At 26.1% G+C, this 17,896-nt stretch overlaps 2 protein-coding genes across 3 annotated transcripts; both read right to left on the reverse strand.

Moving 5' to 3' along the window:
- Window positions 1–3,082: 3,082 nt before the first annotated feature.
- On the reverse strand, window positions 3,083–10,529 carry Rtf1 (RNA polymerase-associated protein Rtf1). The gene is made up of 14 exons (XM_015517719.2): window positions 10,323–10,529; window positions 9,961–10,231; window positions 8,011–8,173; window positions 7,713–7,954; window positions 7,101–7,311; window positions 6,971–7,045; window positions 6,820–6,910; window positions 6,673–6,755; window positions 6,408–6,603; window positions 6,247–6,341; window positions 5,372–5,534; window positions 5,143–5,307; window positions 4,968–5,066; window positions 3,083–3,339 (listed from the first exon to the last, which is right to left on the reverse strand). The coding sequence occupies exons 1-13, from the start codon at window positions 10,377–10,379 to the stop codon at window positions 4,968–4,970; spliced, it is 1,911 nt and encodes a 636-aa protein (XP_015373205.1). The 5' UTR covers window positions 10,380–10,529; the 3' UTR covers window positions 3,083–3,339.
- A 734-nt stretch (window positions 10,530–11,263) lies between these two features.
- Window positions 11,264–15,295, reverse strand: LOC107168344 (uncharacterized). 2 transcript variants are annotated; one of them, XM_015517722.2, is made up of 6 exons: window positions 14,755–15,295; window positions 14,591–14,677; window positions 13,869–14,510; window positions 13,460–13,790; window positions 13,271–13,383; window positions 11,264–12,929 (listed from the first exon to the last, which is right to left on the reverse strand). In XM_015517722.2, the coding sequence occupies exons 3-6, from the start codon at window positions 14,481–14,483 to the stop codon at window positions 12,693–12,695; spliced, it is 1,296 nt and encodes a 431-aa protein (XP_015373208.2). In that variant the 5' UTR covers window positions 14,484–14,510; window positions 14,591–14,677; window positions 14,755–15,295; the 3' UTR covers window positions 11,264–12,692. The 2 variants fall into 2 exon arrangements, with proteins under 2 accessions (XP_015373208.2, XP_089071858.1); XM_089215732.1 differs by having other exon boundaries at window positions 14,591–15,295.
- Window positions 15,296–17,896: the final 2,601 nt, after the last annotated feature.

A 17,896-nucleotide genomic window follows, 5' to 3' on the forward strand; every position in this document is an offset into this window, starting at 1 on the left:
CTTCAAATTTTCTCTATAGCTACTTGAAGCAAACCTTATGGAAAACTTAGTGTTGAATTTTTAACCTTAGATATGAATACAAACAATTTTATGAATTTTGAACTACAAAATAATTCGCAAATATTCATGATTTTGACGAATTCTTGTCAATATTTGAACTTCAAATGCTAATAAAAATTAGCAATTAATTTTTAGTTTGTTTATCCCGATTATTTAGAAGAATATTAACCTTTTGACACCTAAAGTACCAACTAGATTCACTTTCTGATTGAATAAGGTACTGAAGTCAAAAATCGAAGCACTTTTACTGCCCCAAAACTGCCACAAAAAAAAAATATTCATGGTTTTGACGAATTTTCGTTAATATTTGAACTTCAAATGCTAATAAAAAAAAATTGTGCATATGTATTCTTATAATTTTTTAATCACTATGAGAATAACTTATGAGGAACTTTGTATTAAATTTTCAAGTATTTTGATTCAGCCAAAAAAATTTTATCGACACTTCAAAAAAAAATTTTCAGACAAATTGAAAATTTCAGTCGTCTATAAATATCTCAAAAAAAGTCAAAATATTTTGGAAAATGCCAATCTAAATAACTGGTAAGATTTTCAAGTGTCTACGACTTATACTTTTTGGATAATAACAAATATTTAAAATCGTTTGAGGATAAATCAATATCGTTACACTATTTCGTAAAAATTTAAAATTCAAACGCACTTAAAATTTGTTCTATAATGATGCTTCGAGTTTTCATTAGAGCTACTTGAAGGAAAACTTATGAAAAACTTAGAGTTTTATCTTTAATCCTTAGTTATAAACACAAACAATTTTATGATTTTTCAACTTCAAAATTACTCGAAAATTGAAAATTTCAGTGGTCTAAAAAATATCAAAAAAAGTCGAAAATTTGTGAAAATTAAACTGTATATAGTATAGATATCACTAACATAAACATTTGGTAAAAATTTCAAGTATTTATAGTGATTAGTTTTTGAATTACAACCATATAAAAAATCGATTTTTTTGAAAATTGTTGGAAAATGTTTACTTTTGACCTCCATAATGCACCAAGGACATTAATTTTTACACCGGAAACCACCCCCAAAGTTTGAAATCGAAGCATTATTTCGACTAGTTATGCTGTACACAGACACAAAAAAAAAATAAAATAAAAACACATCATTGTAAATTCAAAACATTCATCACTCCGTCCAGAATCTAAAAATGTATACAGTACAACACTAAATATATTAATATATATTATTATACATGTCATAAAAAGCATTTTAATTTGTATCCACAAGTTAGTTTTTATATTGCAGTGTTCTCAGATTAAGGTATCCATGACACAATTATGCTACAATATTATTATAATAAATTATGATACTGTGTATAATAACCAAGATAAAAGTAATGAGGATTTGCCTTGGTGGCTGCAGTAGTGCAGTCCATGGATTCATTGGTTTTCATAAATCATACACACCAAAAAATTTGATCAAAAACTACATCGTCATACTTACAATAATAGTTATTGTAATGTAATTTGGTATATGTACCAAATAATTTACTTTATGCATAATATAATTGCCGTTTATACATAGGTATTTTTTGTATGTTTGCAACACAAAAATTGGTCTAAATGAAAAGTAGATTAATATATGAACAATTGATACAATGAGTTTGCTAAAATACAGAAATGGTTTCAGGGAACACTAGATTTATAATCCTATTTAAAATTTAAACCTAACACAATGTTAGGATTTTGTATACAGAGATAATGAGTTCAAAAATTTCAATATATATGATAATGTACACGAAACCAAGTTTGGCATTGTATAGCATGTACAAAAAAATTTACACATGGCCTCTGGGTGATTTATGAAAAATATAGTAGGTAGTTAACATGTTAATGTACTTAAAGAATTTAAACTGTACATAATAAAATAAAATGAAATAAAAATATATTCATTTTTCATATTGTCTTTTGTTTAATTTGAATAATATTTCTAACATAATTTCCATCACTCAGAAGGCAGAATTCAAAAAAAAAAAAAAAAAAAAAAAATGATAAAAATTAAATTAAAAATTTTCTGTTTTCAGTGCTCAGTGTTTTTATCAATCCACAATTTTAGTTATCCACTATATCAGCATTTCCCAAAGTGTGTTCCGCGGAACCCTGGGGTTCCGTGGGATTATCTCAAGGGTTCTGTCAGATGTATGTGATGCCTGAAACATTTTTTGTAGTACTGTTTTTTTTTAGAAAAAATGGGGTTGAGTTGGAAGTAAAGACACAAACTATTTCCTAAGGGTTCTGCGATTCTAAAAGTTTGGGAACAGCTGCACTATATTATATTTCCGGGTTTTTTTGGTAATATATTTTAAGTATTTAGTGTTTAAGACAATGTTCTTGCATATAAAGATTCATCTATATTTTCCATAAAATTAATAATCCCATTTTCCTTAATATTATTTACAATGAAATTTATTAATATTTATTTATTTTCAATTTCAACTATATTAAAATAAAATATTTTTATGTTTAATTATCTTTGTAAGTTTAGCTTTTAGTGAAATTATATTTCCAACATTTTACTATGAGTTTAAACCATCCAACTTACCAAACACTTTACTCACCTCATTTAACCATTATGTAATAAAAAGTTTTTAAGTTTTTTAATGTTTTGACTTGACAAAAAATCTAAATTATATCAAATATTAAAACTATTATTATTTTTAACCATTTTATAGAGTTATCTTATAAATTATATTGTATATTGGCAATAAATCCGTTAAACTAAATAAATAAAAATGAACATAGAAATGTTAGTTTACCTGAAACCAACAACAATTTAAAAAAATTTAATATCAATTAAGATTTAAAATTGAAATCAATTCATTAACATATTATTTTAAACAATTACAATAAACTAAAATATTTATGTGCAATTGTTGATTATACTTAAGCATGCAATCTAATATTAATTATACAATATGATGTATTTCTGTATAATTAGTTTTAGTACCAATATCTACACTTTGTTTTATTATTAATTTAATAAATAATTTTTTACTGTGATCTTTCATTCAATTTAATGATTTAATAATAAATAAATTTAAAGATTTACAATATTAAAGAAAAAAAATTAAACAAAATATGGTAGCCACTAAAAAAAAAAAAAAGTTCAGCTTATAACTGCTGGGATGGGTTATTCAGAACCATTGAATATTTCTTTTGTACATTTTTTTTTTTTTGGTTTGTAATTTTGGAATAAATTTGTTCAAAAACCAGAAGTAACATACCACTGCTTATTGAATGAAATATTTTCTGTAGGAATCTGTAATACCAAAAAATAAAAACAATAAAAAAACATATAAAATTAATTAGCACAGTTCAATAATATTAATATATTTAATGTTTTATTTATCATAGAAAGTAACTTCGATAGTAGATCGGAAAAAAAAGATTTATTTAGACACAATTAATAAAATAAACATAATAACATTAAGTTTCCTTATGAAAAAAAAAAAATGTATAATAAATATAAAGATAAAAAAAAATTATTGGTAGGTACAAAGTAATTAATAACATTAAAAGAAAAGTTGATACACAAAAAAAATACATAATCCACATGTAGGTTTAAGTAGGACAACTAAAATTACTTGTTATCACACTTTAGCAATATTATTTTGATGTATTCTTATTATACTATAAATACTATAAAATATTTCTAATTTTATATTTAGTATTCTAATTGATATATTAATTAAAAAAGCTTCTAACTAAATCTAAAATCAATAGTCTAACCCATATAGTCAACACGAACAATAGAATCCTTTTGTCTGTGTCATTATTAGGAACTATTTATGGTGAGGGCTAGTGAGAACAGATTTGATATACTTAATCAACTAATAAATTACATAATTATCATAATGTTATAATTTTAAACTGTACATTGATCAACAAAAAATGAGAATGGAGAAATTTATTAACAATACCTTCCTCACTTGGTCAGAAGAAACTTAAGTGCCAACATTCCCCTTAATAATGATAACACAGTTCTACAAAAATTAAATTAGTCAATATCTCAGATATATGAAATTTAACCGGAAATATTAGTAAAATAGGTATAAAATACATCATTGTGTTTTAAGGAAATTTAAAAATACAGTAAAACATTTAATATTTTAATTCAAATTTTTAAAAAAACCAAAATTCATATTTTTTACTAATTTGAATACCTTTTATTTAGAATACTAATTATTTAAATGATTTACAATCACATGGAAATATATTTTTAAATAAGCTTACACAATTATTACAGAAAATATGAGGTTTTTTAAACAATACTATTACTATTATTACTATAAGAATATTTTTTTTCTTGAGTTACAACGAATAAATACATACATTGTAATGACACCAATATATATTGTAAAAAAATTAAAAACATTAATTTTACATGTTAAATTTAAATAAGTATAAATTTAATTTCCTTAAAATTAAAATGTATATCACTAAAGTTAACGTAACACAAACTATCTTATAACTAAATTTTATTATCTTGTAATCAATTAGTTTAGCAAACATGTAATTTATTTTTTTTAATTTATAAGTGTTACAGACAAATTCAATAATTTTAATAAAACGTTCAGTTTTATATTATTATTATAATTAATATTATATATGATCATATGTTTATCAGTTTTAATTGCTTTAAACTAATTACCTAGTTCTATCTGATAATTAACTGTGATAAATACATATAACATGGTATTTAAGTACATTAAACTGCAAGAATGTAATTTATGAGAGAATAACATAATATCAAAGTAAATGCTGGTCTAATTTTAATTTTATAAGTAAAAACAATTATTGACATATAACAAATTATGTCATAATCCTTTAATAATTATTTTACTTAAATATATTTACAAAATAACTCACAAATACACACTTTTTTACCTAAATTGGTAACTGTATGTTCAAGTCAATATCAAAATCATGTACAGCATATAAATCATCAGCCTTCATCATATTGCTTTTCGATGAAGTACCATCAATCTAAAAATATTAAGAATGTATTGAAATTCAAGTGTTGTATGGTATTGGTAAAAACTCAAATTTCTATTTAATATACCTTAATTTCATTGGTTTCAATATTGTTTTTAGATTCTTCAACATCTGGAGCTATTAATCCGTCAGTAGCAGAATTTGTTTTTGCTCTAAACTTCATACATGGTTTGGTACTTCTACGAGTGAATGGGTCATCAATTTTTTTCCCTTTGTTAGCCTTGAGTTCCTCCTAAAAATTAAATACAATATTATTATTCATATATCTTGACATTTTATCATGCATAGTAAGTTACCAAAATAGCCTTTTCAGCTTCTTCGACATTACGCTTACGGTTTCTATCATTTATGTAACTAATACTTGATATTGTGCTTGTTCTCATTTTGTCCAAATGATTAGCTCGCTCTTCTAAATCTGACAGTTGCTGTTCAATTTTCAAAACTTCATCTACTTTGCCACTATTTATAAATAAATAATATTAAATAAGCATTTATTGAAATGGTATTTAAATAACATATTAAAAGTATCAAAAGCAATCAACTTTAACAGGATTATAATCAATCTATATACTTGAACTTGGGAAATTTTTGATCCTCTAAATTGAAATTTAAAAATTTAAGTATTAGTTTATTATCTAGTTTTATTAAAAGTATACATTTTACATAATTAGTAACCAACTAGGTAAATTTAATTACGATTTCTTTTAATATGAGATATATTTATTGTTGCCTAAGATTTTAAAGGCCAATTGAGAACTACCATGCTAAAAACCAATAACATTCCAAATATTTAATGTTAAAATTATCTTAAAGCAGAATCTTATATATCATCAGGGTTACACTGTAATTAACAAAAATTAATAATAGTCATAAAAATCCATTTTGACAATTTATATATTTTTATCATAATTGTAAAATAATAAGTTTAGTATTCCTAATTTTTTTATTCTATTTATTCATAACTTAGTATACTGACTTATTCACACAAGTTAAATGTGTCAAAAAACTCAATAATTAACTTTTTAACGTCCTAAATATTAAAATTAACTCACAGTAAGATAACAAATGAGATAATGTCAAACAATTATGAAATCTTATTTTATAATTTTATTACTGAAAGAATCTACATCAACATTTAAAATTTTAATATTATCTTATATCTCATACATACAGTGCTTGTGCATCATCTCTTTCCTTCATTAATGAAGTCTTTTTCATTGCATAATTATGTGGATTGGTTTTGAAACGCTCTTTCTCTCGAACAATCTAAAAAATATTATCGTTCAAAATTATATCAACCATTTTATGTGCAATAATAATTTAATTAAATACCTGTTCAACGTCTTCTTCTTTGAATTGATATGCCAGAGCAGCTTTAATATCTCTCACTTTAATTTCAAGTTCAGCTAGAGTAGGTAATGGTATCCGATTCATGTGGCAGATTTCTTTCCACTTAATAAACTCACTCTCTGTAAACTCTTGATTACTTATAAATTCCAAACGAAAAACTTTTTCGTTAGTACCATGCCTAAAAAACAACACCATAAAAAACAATGCTAAAATATAATTTTTAATTCACTAATTTATGTGTTTATACTTAAGTCTTAATCCTTTGTTTGTACGAGTATTTCCTAACTGATATACTTTAGCTGTCTCGCAAACATCACATATTTCAGCAACCTTTTATAAGGGTGAGAAGAATATTAAAAATTGTATATTCACAATTCAAATTATAAAAGCATACCCGATAAACCGGTATTCCATTATAATTTCCGATTCCAATGCGAACAAAACATCCTATAACAGTTTTCTCAAACGTAGGCAAGTGCACAAATCTAAAAAAGCATGTTTAGTAAATATCAATAACAAAAATAGATATTCAATTGGTTGATTACTTTTCCATTTTAAATCTTGATAATCTGATTTTATTCAATTCATCTCGTTTTGTAATATAGTGTACTTTTTTCTCACTAAAATTATTAAAAATTAATATGATTTTAGTTTTTATATTTTTAAATTTTTTACTTGGTATCTGAATCAGAGTCGAAAAAGTGACGTCCTTTTTTATCAGATTCACTTGAATCAGTATCACTTGAAGAATTACTGTCATCTGAATAAATATCAGAAGCTTTTAATTTGGATTGGTTTTGATCACTTTGTTTATCACTAGTTTCTTCATCATCATCATCTCCTTTTTTTTCCATGTCTTTCTTTAGTTGTTTTTCTTTTTCTTCCTCTAAAATAATAAAACAAATACAACTCATCAATAAAAATAATACTTATTGGTAAGTTGTTCATTATTATTTTATTATAGTATTTATTAAATACTTTAATTATTATATAGAATAATTCAGTGATTTATAAATTTTAATTAAAATACTATAATCAACTAATTTATAAATTAAAGCCATCCACAGTGATGACAATTAGATAAAATACTGTGTAACTGAGAAATTCATATTGAGATTAATAAAAAAAATTTAAATACCAAATTAGTTTTTAATATAATTAAAAAGAATAAATAGTATTTTTTATATTTATCAAAGTTGTTATTACAAGATTCTTATACAAAAATATAACCATAAAAAGTATAATGTTAACTATTGATTCTGTTATGTGTATCAAAATTGGACTTGCCTCTTTCCCGTTTTTCTTCTCGCCTTGCTTTTAACATGCTCATTGCAACTTTCTTATCTCCTCTTCCTTTATTTTCTTCGACATTTTTCTTTCTTTCTTTCACGCGATCTTTTAAATCAAGAGGCATTGAAGAACCTGAATATGGAGAGTCTGATCTGTTTGAGGACATACTTCTTTCTAAAGATTTTTGTTCTTTCATTTCCCTTTTTTTAGCACGTTTAAGCTTTTTCTCTATTTCAAATCTATAAATGAATAAATTAAATTAAATCTTATTTGTATTCAAAATATTTTATTTTACCTTGTTTTCATTATTTCTCTAGCTTCAATACGTTTAAATATTTCAGTTTCTCGTTCTTTTTCAGTCATTTGTGCTAGACGTTCTCTGTCTTCATCATCTCCCATCAACTCTTCATCATAACCATCATTGAATTCTTCTTCAGAATCTTCAGAAGATTCACTAACTATAAAACAAGTAAAAGTAAAATAGGATTATTTAATGTTCAATCAAATATATGCATTGATAAATTCATAACTGACTAAACATAATATACAAGTATTCTAAATATTATTATTAAGTATGAAAATAATTGTTATTAGAAAGTGCCTAATTTATTTTTATTAAATAATTAATAAATAATTAAAATATAAATAAACAAATAATAAATAAATTTTGTTTGGTTAAAGTTATTATTATTACTAGATTTTAAACTATAGTTTAATATTATACTAAAGATAACAATGAAATATTTACTCAATGGATAATAATAAATATTTTATAGGTAGAATATTGAATTTGTACTCTTTACCAAGACATCAAGTCTCAAAAGGTTTAATACTTATCTAAAATAAAGAAGTTTGTCAAATAGTTTTAATATTAATGGAATTTTAGGTTTAAAAATCTAGTAATTTAATAATTGTTCATGAAGTATGATAAGGTGGTTTCCTGGGTATAATCTTTTAAAATTACTCAAACATAAACAGTATCATCAATTTAAATCAATTTAAGTCAAATTGTTAGTCTGCTATAAATCAAAGCATATATATATAACTCCTACAACTTTTGAGTCCTAATTATTTATCTATATTTTCTGAAAATTAACTATAATATTATAGTATAAATATTAAATATAACAGTTGTATGATATACATCTTATATATAACTCCTAATATTCATCAAAAGCTTCGCTTTGCTTCATAAAATGGTAAATCATACTTTATTTATTTTCATCACTATGTACTATTACTCTGATAAATAATCAATAACCAATAAAAAATCAATTGGAGTCAAACATTTTGTTTTATCACTTTACTTTGTGTAATAATTCTTTAACATTAGTTAAATCCAATAAATTTGCATTGCAATTACGATCTCGTGTATGATATCTCTGACATATGTTTTAAAAATCCACTTTCAGTACCCACGTTTTTAGAACACGGAAATATTTACAGTAGTGGCAGTATAATGTTTATTAGCATGTCACCGTTGAGAGTTAGTTATCATTCTAATAGTTACATTATAAAGCCAGTCCACGTGATTTGCAACATGTCAACATCATAATCGCTAATGCTTTAGTGTAAGAAAGCAATGCATGATAATATTGCCTAATAAAGTACAGAAATTATGACAACTCCTAGGTGATGATAATATCATTTCTTTTCTATATTAAGTATTTTTATCATTTTCTTGGAATGGTTGTCATTTCCTAAATTGTCAACATTTCCGGTAACACACACACATATATTTATATATATACATATAAATTTGTGAGTCACTCTACGTAGAAGCTACTTTTAAACTACCCAGTATAAGTAAGGTGGTGTTTGATTATTTAAAATTTAATTAAATATATTAGCAGCAAGTAATAGCGCTATGCTCTGTCTAACAAGAGAATGAGCCCCTGGCAAACAAAATTAGTCCATATTTGTGCATCTCTTTTGGCGTATACATAGCCTAGTATTCCCACCTAACCATCGGCATGCTCTGATACCCGACAAAAAATCACAAAAATAACCATCTTCAGCATCACCCACAAAAGGAGAAACAATAACTTAACAAATGCTTGGTCGTGAATCTGCATGCGCAGAACCAGAGCATCATCTATACTATAATATAGTCAATTTCCTAATAATTCAGAATGTCAAGCTATCAACAGTATTTATCACAGTATCTAACATTAAATTGTGTAAAGGAGTTATTATAATGAGATGAAAAAGAGGTATTTAATATGAATAAATGTTGTAAACTTACGCTGACTAGTCTCTTGGACTGGACTTTGGATTTCAGACGCGGCGCTGCTATCTGATGAATCATCAGACATGTCATACTTCTTGCTGGGCCGCTTGCAGTTCTGCTTCTTCTTTGGCTCCTCATCTGATGCTATCTCGCCTTCAGATAACGATGATGAATCAGAATCGTAAATAGGCTTCTTCGACAACTTCTTCTTGGTGTTTGACATGTAATTGCGGCTAGGTGGCGATGAGATTTTGTAGCGTTTCTTATTTCTGGCCAGGCTCGTATCCTGCGCATACACACACACACACACGCACGCACACACAAAAGTTAGGGTATAGTCAAAAATACAAACCAAAATACAATAGTATAATACTTACATCGTCGCTGAATTCGGAAGACTCGTCAGAACTGATGGCTTTCTTGTGTTTGCCCATCGTTAAGCTGAGGGCTGACGGTATTCGAGAAGAATTTGTGCGGAACGGCGACGATTCGGTGTCGACGGCGATCGCAGTATTGTAACTATATAATACCTATTCACAATATTCAGATTTCAACTCGACTACCACGGTCGATGATAAAATAAATAATGATAATCGGTCCGCATAGCGACGCCACCGTCCGTTATGCAGGAGCTAACAGACTGGCCTCATGTATCGTGCAAACGGCGCCCGTTATTATTGTACCAGCACACTCACTGTGCCATCCGTAGGAAATAAGAATCGCGTTATCTATAAGTCCAGACCCGCGTAAACAGAATGCATGATATCTGATAAGCTGTAGTCCGTAGCCTGATCATGGCGTTTTTTGAATTTTGAAATTTTGAATGCTGAATGTGGATAATGTCTTCAATTTTTATGTGAATTTCACCATACTTTCATCTTTAATCACTCGTCACTCGTCAGTCACCATGATTTATAAGCATACTATTTAAAATTCAAAGAGTTATGTTTTAAATCATGGTTTTCACTTTACTCCTGAATTCTGATCAGAGAAAAGGAGATATAAATCTTTATTGTAATTGGGAGGAGTAAAATGCACACAATTTCAATGGAAATGTTTAAGTAGATCCATCTAAAATGTATTTAAGTTGTAGATATTAAGATCAGTGGTGGCAACTAGTCCTATTACTGTGTGCCTGCTCAAAAAGCATCCACCAACTTTAAATCTAATTAGGGATAGTAAGAACCATTGTTCATTAAAACTCATGACCTCACTCTAATATAAAATTAAATTACCTCTCTAATTACATCCATGTGATGTAATACTATTTTGGCGTAACCCGATTACATTAAAAGGGATATGAATGATTGATATAATATATTCACAAAATATCAATATTGATATTTTTATTTAATTTTGTTGTAATCAATTCAATTTAAATTTTATCTTAATCATACAGGTATAGGCATGGTCTTGGTTATACAATTTACACTATTGAGGTTATGACGTGGTCACGATCATTATTCAATCATAAATATTAATATTAATTTCATAATAAAATAAATGACCAAACTTTTTATAATTTTATCGAATAGATAAATCTAGATATAGGGATCTCATAACAATTTTAGAAAATTTCCCTCTTCTGAATGTAAAAATTACAGCTACACAGCACACGTGTTAAACAATTAAAAAAAAAATGATTATTGTTATTTAATACAGACATTATAATAAACAATATTTGACAATAATTAGTTGGTTTGAAATAAAAATACATACAATATAATCAAAAGTATATATTAGAGGAGCAAGTCCTTAAATGTCTTTAAAGACAATAGTATTTTGCTTCACTATCAAATCCAAAGGCAGGTTTTGAAAGCTCAATGCAATTTTCTAACTTATTTGGTAAGGTTTTAAGTCAATATCAATAAATGTATTTATCATTTATTGTTTAAAATTCAGTCAAATTATTTTATTAAAAAGAAAAATAATTCTTGCGAAAAAATTGAGTAGGTACGAATGGGAACATAATAATTGTTTTTAAATAAACTTTTTGGATATTTTAAAATTTTGCTTCTAACAAAATTTTTAAAACTAAAATTCAATAGAATTCTGCCTATATACCCTTCACGACATTATAATATAAATATAATTTATTTTTTTTTACAAAAATCTTAACAATAAATATATATATATAATAAAATCATCAATAACTATATTTCAAGTACCTAATACAATTTTTAATATATATATTATATTATTTATTTAATAATTAATACAGTCATTGTAATGTACACATACATTTGGTATGATAAATCAGATAAATGACAACATACACAATATACAATGTTCTGTTTTAAACTTTATATTACATAAAAATTTTAGGCAACAAAATTGTTAACCGAAATATCAAATTGAATATAAAAAATGTTTATAGTAAAAAAATTACATATTTATTGACATCCTTAACTAATTAATAACATTAATGTTGTGTTTTAGTACAATTATTAATCAATGGTTAAAAAAAAAATCATAAAATTTAAAGTAGGCATTTTTAGGTTTTAACTATAATCAACCTAGGATAACATAAAATATCTTAACTATAGGTAAATAGGCTAAAATAAATAGTTAATTTTGAATGTAAAATAAGTTCAAAGGCCACCACACAATACATCAGTGATAAATTGTATCCTGATGTGTTTTACTACTAACGTTAGCGTTGCAATGTGTGCAGACTTTTACACTCAGTCTCTGGTTTTTATCTACTTTTTAATGGTGTACTATCTTTATACAAATATATTTTTTATTTACTTAACATCATCAGTGCTATTAGATGTTTCAATGTTATAAATAAGTTGAATTGATTTTATTATCAATTTAGCGGTATCTAGTCTATTTGTTTCAGATTGCTTTTCATCATCGAAGTTCCACAAACAATTGTTCAATAAAGATGCAAGGTTTTTGACTTCATTTTCTGGTGACTTGATTGTTTTATTTAAGTCTGTTATTTCATGTAATAGTCTACCATCGTTGCTTAAAAATTCCTAAACATAAAAAATAATAATGTCTATGATTTATTGTTTTTAAAAGGACGGCATAATATCATAGTAACTACAAAACTAAATGTTTATACATCATAATGTATTCAATTAAAAATGTAAGTTCTACCTAATGTGAGCCAACAAATAGAATTATTTTTGTAAATCTAATTTGCGCACTAGTAACTGCAGTTGTAAATTTATTTATCAAGTACTTTCACTAGGTAACTATTTATTAAACACAGAACTTGAGGAGTCAAACAAGTATATTATTAACCTATGTCCTTTGTAGATATTTTAAGAGGAAATCATACTCTAACATTATTACAATAATTATGTTAACTCACTTTGCAAACAGCATATATATTGTGATCACTAACCCTCGATTGACAAATTTCTTCTTTTGAATAAGATAAACATCCAGGCCCACAATCAATATGTTTACTTACATGTATATTTTCTGATAATAATACAATATACAAAAATTAAAAAATTGATTATAAAATAATAATTTAATGTACCTAATATAAATTTACCATCAGTTTTCTTCATACTATGATTATTGACCACAATTATAACATCACTCCAGTCAATTACTTTCAATGACTGTAATAATCCTGATGTTTTATTCAGTCGAATAGCTATATTATCTGCTGTTAAATCAGTGAGGTAAAATGAATAACTTTGATGAGCTGTACCATCTGCAAGCTCCAACGCCAATGTTAATAACTCTTTGGCCACTAATAGCCTATTACTCAAATTCATCTTATTCATGTGATACTGTAAGGTATAACCACAATCTTCAACAAAATAAACTCGACCACATGTAGCATAAATATTTGGTACATAACGATATCCATTCAATACCTATATAAACATTACATATTAAATAGTAACAATTAAGTGCTTGATTCAAAAGTATTATATATACGTTGAGTTTCTCACCTTTAGAACCAGAAGCTCAACACTAACATGTGCAGCAATCCACGCTTCGATCAATGAATGGGTTTTATTATCGGTGTCATCACTAATAACAGAGTTGAAAAAACTGTAAAGCAATGCATTTTGAAACGATTTAATGTTTTTTGAACATATTTCAAGGCTGCGGCTATCTCCACTTAGTGGTAATAAGGTCCATTGGTCATAAGTTATAATTGTGTTTATATCTGTAGCAATGTTAACTGTTTGCTCAAACATTTCAAAACAATTACGTCCAGGCCCTTTTGCTACAGCACTCACAGTTTTATCATTGAGCTTTAGAGTGCCAAAGAATATTTTATCATTTCGTTGGCTCATCCAGAGTTTGAACAAACTCACCATTGACATGTAACTAGCGTAATTGGAAAGAAATATCCCAAGATCCTCATGTTTTTTGTAATTCAGTTGAAAATCAAGTGCTTTACAAGAAGAATCGTTTCCTAGATTCAGTGGGCCGAATGTTATGTTTATATTATTTTCATAAGATTCGAGTAATTTGTTATTAGTACTGTTTCGGTCATTGAGATAAAACGCGACCAGCACCACAGCGACATAGAAAATCAGTGTAGTGATTGAAAACATTTATGAAGTTTTGATTTTCACGGTCATCTAGATAAAAAATATAAGTTTCATTAATACAATACAAATGTCAGAAGCTCTTTATAAGTGATTGATACCTAACTACTTACTAAGAAATTTAGAGTGTTTTCAGCTTAAATATAAGTAGAGTTCGAACCACAAAGTTGTAAGTATATTCAAATTTATTGTTTTCAATACTAAGAAATCAATTTGTGTTATTAATTAAAAACATATTTTTTTAAATAAGAAAACAAAATCTTAATTTAATAATTACCCGAGTATTACAATTTACGAATACGAAATATTACGAAATATATTTCGACTTTTATACAACAATACTGAATATTATAATACAACACATTACGATTAAATTAACATTAAATAATATACGATCACAATGATAATTTGGTCGACTAGTGACTACCTAAAAAGAATCTAATGGCCAATGAGTGATACAATATAACTACATGCGTCAAGCGGTGAAAGACTGATAACAGTGATAACACTAAAAACATGTGAGTGCAGTGGCGCAAAGAGGTATTTTAAGAGCACATGCAGTTTAAAAAAGTTAGCCACCCACCGACCCACCAAATATTTATTTATAAAAAGCGGGAAAGTGGATGTCGCTCTGCTGTACAGTAGGTTACAAGTGGGTTACTGTAATGGATGGAATTAAATTTGAATCCAATGATATTATATCATTGTATACCTACGCAAAACGATTCTGAGCGAAGACGGTTTATCTGTCTAGAATTACAGATTATTAAAATTTTCAAATCTTAGATTTAAAAAGAAAAATGTTTATGAATTTCTAGAATAAAATAATTTACGAATTTTCGTGATTTTTACATAATATGTTGTCAAAATTCAAAATTTGAATGCTTATAAAAAAAAATTCATAAACATTTTTCTTTTTAAATCTAAGATTTGAAAATTTTAATAATCTGTAATTCTAGACAGATTATTAAAATTTTCAAATCTTAGATTTAAAAAGAAAAATGTTTATGAATTTCTAGAATAAAATAATTTACGAATTTTCGTGATTTTTACATAATATGTTGTCAAAATTCAAAATTTGAATGCTTATAAAAAAAAATTCTGACAATGTATTTCTTTTATTTTTCAACTGCTATTGTAAAAATATGTTAGGACTGTTAGGAGTCTTGTATTAAATTTTCAAATCTTAGAATTAAAAAGAAAAACTTTTATGAATTTCTATCTAATGTGTTAGAAGCCTTGAATTCAATTTTTAAGCTTTTCTACCGAACACATACGTTTTTATCGATATTTATAGAAAAAAAAAAACTAAAAAAGTTGAAAAATTAAAATGTCAGTAATCAGCTCAAAACAAATTTAAATATTTTTAAAATTTTATCAAATATAGAAAATGCCTATATAAACATTCAGCGAAAATTTCAAGTATCTGCGGTCATTTGTTTTAGAGTTACACCAAAATAAGAAAATCGCTAAATGTGAAAATCCAATGTTGTAAAAATTTAAATTTCAAATGCTCATAAAAATTTAATTTGAATTTCCGGTGGATTTTTTATTTTTTATAAAGATTGAAAAATTTTTAAGGAATCTTGTATTACATTTTCAAATCTTAGATTTAAAAAGAAAATTTTTTATGAATTTCTAGCTTAAAATAATTTGTGAATTTTCGTGATTTTTACGTATTTTGTCAAAATTCAAACTTTGAATGCTTATAAAAAAAATTGTGACTATGAATTTATTTTATTTTTCAACTGCTATTGTAACAATATGTTAAGAGCCTTGTATTAAATTTCCAAGCTTTTCTGCCTAACAAATACATTTTTATCGATATTAATTTTAAAAAAAAACTAATAATGATCGAAAATTTCAAATACCTATGAACAGTTAAACTTAAGTCGATTTTTTAAAATTGCATGGTGGATAGAATATACTTATATAAACATTCGGAGAAAATTTCATGTATTTCTATGGTCGTTTGTTTTAAAGTTACATCAAAAACCAAAATTGATTTTGTCGAAAAATGAGTGTGCGTAAAATTTTCCGTTTTTCCCTTAATTTTTAGTTGGTTTTTCTCGATTATTTAGAAAAGTATTAAGAATTTTTTACTTTTGAGCCCCCCAAAGTACCAACTAAATTCACTTTCTGATCGAACGAGGAACTGAAGTAAAAAATCGAAGCATTTTTACCGCCCCAAAACGTGATGACAGACACAAAAAAAAACACACATCATAGTAAAATCAATACATTCATCGCTCCGCTCAGGGGGCCTATTCTCAAAGGTATCGAAACCGGCTTTCGATCAAAAATTGGTCGAAAAGAACTCTGGTTTCGATTGTAAAAAAAAACACTATTCTCAAACGGTTTTCGACTACAAATCCGATATTACTATTCGATAATTTTCTACGATAGTGAATTAGGTGACGAAAACGGTTTTCGACACAACGGTTTTCACGTCATCATTTAATATTAGTATATTTTAATTTAGTATACTATTTATATTTAATCTACCTCCACGAACTGTAAAGATATTCGTTAACTTTGTATTAATAATACCTGTAAACAAGATAATTTAAGCAATATGGCATTAATTGATGACGATTTTGAAGTATATAATATGCAGTTAAATGCAATGAATATAGAAATATTTAACGATATGAACTTCGAAAATGAAGGAAGGCGAGTTTTAATACAAGAAGATCCTTTCGTCGGTAATTATATACATCATTTTAATTATTAATCAAATAATATGATTCTTTATTTGCCGGTAAATATTCAGCCAGTAAATATTCAATATTATAAAATCGCTTCATACATTTTGAAGTGTAATACCTACATATTATAAATTGATAAATGTATTTATTCATATATCAATATAATTGCTTTATAAAAATCAGCTATCATATAATAAACATATTTAAATTTTTAAGTACTCTCTGACCGACAATTCATTGGAACCTATCGATTAAGTAAAGTTCTAGTGCAAGAGTTAACCAATCTTCTGACTCCTTTTATGAAAAATCCGAATACAATTGCTGGACTAAGTATCGAAAGAAAGGTTAGCCATAGAAAATTATAATACACACAAAAATAAGATGTATTGTTCAGTGCTTAACATTTTTATTAATAGTCCTTGGTATATGATAAGAAATTTAAAATTAAAGACTAAAAAGCTTGAGTCAGTAAACTTATGGTATTATTAAATAATAAAAATCATTATACTTAGATTTTGCTACTGCCTACTGCACACTATTTTAAGCACTGTTATTTTTGATAGGTATATCATAGTATTTTCTGTTTTTATACCAATACTATTATTACATTGTTAGATATTGACAGCACTAAGATTTTTTGCAAGCGGAAGCTACCAGCAAGATATTGGGGAACATAGAGGTGCTTCTGTGAGTCAAGCTTCTGTAAGTAGA

Source organism: Diuraphis noxia, unplaced genomic scaffold, assembly GCF_037042655.1.
Source record: "Diuraphis noxia isolate RWA-SAM2 unplaced genomic scaffold, SU_Dnox_SAM2 contig0001, whole genome shotgun sequence".
Classification (NCBI taxonomy): domain Eukaryota; kingdom Metazoa; phylum Arthropoda; class Insecta; order Hemiptera; family Aphididae; genus Diuraphis; species Diuraphis noxia.